Source organism: Tupaia chinensis, unplaced genomic scaffold (genome assembly GCF_000334495.1).
Source record: "Tupaia chinensis unplaced genomic scaffold, TupChi_1.0 Scaffold000578_2, whole genome shotgun sequence".
Classification (NCBI taxonomy): domain Eukaryota; kingdom Metazoa; phylum Chordata; class Mammalia; order Scandentia; family Tupaiidae; genus Tupaia; species Tupaia belangeri.
In genome coordinates this window covers 7741831-7745929 of record NW_006160094.1, presented here as the reverse complement: position 1 = coordinate 7745929, position 4099 = coordinate 7741831, and the positions used below count along the sequence as shown (strand labels likewise).

The 4099-nt window shown below is 55.7% G+C and overlaps 1 protein-coding gene across 1 annotated transcript in view; it reads left to right on the top strand.

The window, feature by feature from the left end:
- Positions 1 to 4099, top strand: part of MICAL3 (microtubule associated monooxygenase, calponin and LIM domain containing 3) — a 129262-nt gene that overhangs the window by 42541 nt on the left and 82622 nt on the right. The window contains 1 exon segment of the mRNA XM_014591485.2: positions 3803 to 3891. Coding sequence (XP_014446971.1) covers positions 3803 to 3891 — 89 coding nt within the window.

The following is a 4099-nucleotide window of genomic DNA, read 5'->3' as shown; positions in this document are numbered from 1 at the left end:
ATGTTCTGAACAGATAGTGTGTCCAGCCGGTCCCTATCATCTCGAGGAGAGAAAGCACCCCTAGCCTGCCAAGCGGCCTGGGAAGGGCCGTCCTCTGCTGGCACCTCCAGAGCTGTGACTGCCACCCCTGCCGTGTTTCCATGGAGCCCCCCGGGGGTCTCCCGAGCCCGTTTTCAGCCACGCCCCTGCAGTACAGGCAGGCCCATAGCCTTCCTGGGCCTAGCAGGCTGAGGCTGCCTGCCTAGTACCCTCAGCTACCTGCGCACTGCTCCCCTGTTGCTGGCCCCTCAAACCCACCCCTCCCCACTCCGTGCAACAAGGCATGCCATCGCCACGCTAGGCCTCTGCACCAGCTGCCTCTGCTGTGCTTCCTCATGGGTGAGCTTTGGGCATTGACATCTCAGCATACCGCCCCTCAGAGGTGTTCCCAGGCTTCTCGACGTGAAGTAGCCACCAGCTACTGCCTGTCCCCAGCTGCTCTCATCCTCCTGTCTGACACCCCCTCGCACATCATCTCCACGGGAACACAGGGCTTGGCCATCTTCGCCACTGGAGGCCTCCCAGGTGTAGATTAGCACCCATCATGCTGCAGCACTCAGCCAGTCAGTGAGCGAGCAAGCCCCCAGTTCACCCTCAGCTGGGCCTGCAGCCCTCTGTCTCCTCCCGTCTCCTTTTGGTCACTCCCATACTGGATTATCAGAATCTCGCTTTAGACCCTGAAGTCAGTCACTGACGAACCACCCGTGGTCTGTAACCAGCCTGTAACCGCACGGCTACCTCCGCCTGTCAGGGAGCTCCCCGGCTCAGAGCCTGCCTAGGAGATGTGCTGACTACAGCCACCGAGGCAGGCCACTCGGCCTCGCCGCAGCTTACCTGGGAAAGGGGTGGCACTACCCGGCTCACGGGCCATTCAGGGTGGAACAGGTGGATTGTGAGTATGAGCACAGAAGAGTGTCTGGCGTGTGGTAAACAGTAGACAAAAAATTAGCTCCTCTTACTCATCTGAAAATACAATGCAGGTCAGCCCCATGGCCTAGTGGTTAAAGGGGGCAGATCCCACATGGCTGACCACAGTTCGAATCCTAGCCTAGTGGCCTAAAAGCATGCTGGGCACGTGTGTGTGTGTGTGTGTGTGTGTGTGTGTGGTGTGCATGTGCACGTGTTCATGCCCAAGATCCCAACGGGGTGGACAAATGGGGAGAAGGTATTGCAGCATGAGCGTGTCACTGCTTTTTCCATCTCTCTCTGTCTCTGGTGAGCACACATGCCCTTTGGCAGTTAAAAAAAAGTGAAATAAAAAGCAGAATGTTACAAGTTGTGTGAGAAAGGGTGTGAGGAGGAATCTACAATGCGGACTCCGGTCCATGTTTAATGACCTCAGCCTGAGAGAGGGGCACCGGTCACTCCTGCCAGGGAAACCTGTTCTCAGGCTGGGCGGTGTACCTGGCTGGGAGCGGTTTGGGTGGTGTTTGCTCCAGGGTCTGATTCCCTGACCTTGTCCCTCCCAGTGTGCTGTCCTGCCTTCCTGGAGAAAACCATTTCCTGGAATTTTCTTAGAAATTGACTTCTGGGGACCAGCAGTTAGCATAGTGGCTATGTCGCTGGACTCCCACGTAGTCGACCGCGGTCCAAGTCCTGGACCCGGTGGCTTAAACTCATGCCAGGCGCATGTGCGTGCATGCCCAAGGTCCCGAGAGGAGAATGGAGGAGAAGGGATTATGGCGTGGCCATTACCCCTGAGGGGTGATTTCTTGCTTTCTCTCTCTCTGTCTGTCTCTGTCTGTCTGGCGAGTGTACGCACCCTATAGCAAAAACCTCTCCAAAAAAAGAAAAAAAAAAAAGAAATTGACTTCTGGCTAGGCTACAGGGCTTGTTTTCTGAATGGAAGCCTCTTTTCTTTCTAATTTAGGGTACCAGAGCAGGGCCCAGTGAGGATTCAGTTGAGTCATATTTGAAGATGGAGGATTCCATTGTGTTGTCTGAAAAGTCATGATTTTTTTTTCTATGCAACATGTGTTGTGACTTCTCCGACAACCCACGTGTTAGTAGAAAAGGCGAATCGACAGGGAAAGCGGTAAAAGAGGTAGCAGCACGCAGGGAGAGTACCAAGGAGGTTTCCGATCCTGATCCCGATCCGATCCCGTAGACAGGACTTCCGTGGCAGGCAGTAGAAGCCCAGCTCAGGTTACAGCCAGAGCCCTACCTACCTTTTTATCCTCCCTGGGCTGCCCCTTCTCCCTCCGCCCTGACAGTCCCCAGAGTGGCTCTGGTTGCCTCAGGCTGGCTCCATGCGGATTCCTGATTCCTGGATCGCTGTGTCCTGGGGCAGGTGGAGGGGAGGGGTGTCCAGATTGAGCGGCTGGTTCCTTGTCGGCCTCTGTGAGGCTAACGACAGGCCCCATGATTAATAGCTTCCTTCAGACCCACGTGGAGGAGGGAGGAGTATTTTGAAAGACTAAGAAACAAAACAGACCAAAAGAGGGTACAGTTCAAGTACCTGACACACGTGGCCCTGCCCTGTGTATTAATGGCCGAAATTCACAGAAATGGAGTGCCTTATTACAGGTCAGAAAGGAAACTGGCCATGACATAGCCGCGACCCAGTCCCCCCGGAGAAGACAGCAGTGGGGCTGAGGGTCCTTTGATGCGACAGCAGTCGAGTCTCTGCGCCTGGTTAAGCGCCAGTAGCTAGTAGAAATTTGAGGAACACTTCAAGAAATATTTGAAATCTGTGAAATTCCATAGGCTGTGTTTTTCTAATACATTTACTCAGCATTGGATGGGGGAGTATAGATTTTTTAAAAATGTAGGTAAAAAAATTCAGTTACTTTGAAGGAAAAGAAGAAAGACATGATCAGACAGGCAGGCAAGGGGTGGGGAAGAATGTCACCCTTCTCTTGTCCCTAGATGCACTGTTACCTTGGAGACTGGAGACACTCGTGTTCCGGCAAGGAGCGCTCCACAGACGGGAAGGGTGACATGGGGCTGCTGCTGTCTCTGTCACAGCGTTGGGAAGCTTGGCGCTGAGTGAGCGTGACAGAGGAGTCAGGAACAATGGGCTCTCTGAGTTAATTCCACTCCCAGTGTCATGGGAGAAGCCAGCAGCAGTGTTTACTCAGCTTTCCGGACCACATACCCACAGGAAGGGCCTGGAGTACTGGTCCAGGGGACATGTGGACGTAGCTGAGAGTCCTGAGGGCAGCAGCCCCAATCACGCCGGGACACATATCACTGCTGTTCCGTTCCGTCCCACCCAGAGGCCCCCGCAGGATCTTGTTTTCATTTGGATTGTTTTAAATGCCGTGGCCTGCAGTGGTGGGAGAGGGTGCTGTCCAGGTGGCCCTGTCAGAGTTAATGCCCAGCACACCCCTGCAGCCCTCACGCCTTCACCCTGCACTCGTATTCATTCTGGGTTTCCCCAGAAAGGCTACTCCCTGCTTTTCATGTGACCACATCTTTGTTCTTCACACACTGCCACTTTGTCTGCCAGCCCTGCTATGCAAGTCTCACAGCTTCACTCTGGGCACTGATTGGGCGGTGGCTCAATGGCCTTCACATTCCCGAGGAACAGGACCTCTCCCCCTCGACCCCTGCCTCACGGCCTGGAGAGGAGGGCTGGAGTCAGGGTTTAAGGGGGTGGGAACATGCCTGCCTGGAGAGGAAGGCGGGCCTGGGGAAGGCAGGCTGCACTGATGGCACCCTGCGGCCAGAGGAGATGAACAGGGGTGCCGGGAGCGGGGGAGCGGGGCATCTGTTCTGCATCAGTCTTGCTCACGCTGTTCACTGCACTTGCCACCCGCAGGTAAATTCTACTGTAAGCCGCACTACTGTTACCGACTCTCGGGCTACGCGCAGAGGAAGAGACCGGCCGTGGCGCCTCTGTCTGGAAAGGTATGGGCATCCACTCTGTGAGTAGGCGAGGTGTGGCGGGAGTCCAGTGTCACGGTGGGGCAGGGGTGGCTGGAGGCCTGGGACCGGCCATGGCAGCCTCGCCTCTCCCGTGGGTGGGAAGGGCCATAATCTAACGTGGGAAGCCCTGTGGACGCTTCGCCCACCCTGGAGGTGGGCTGGGGAGGGGGCAGAGGCCTGCGTTTGTGAG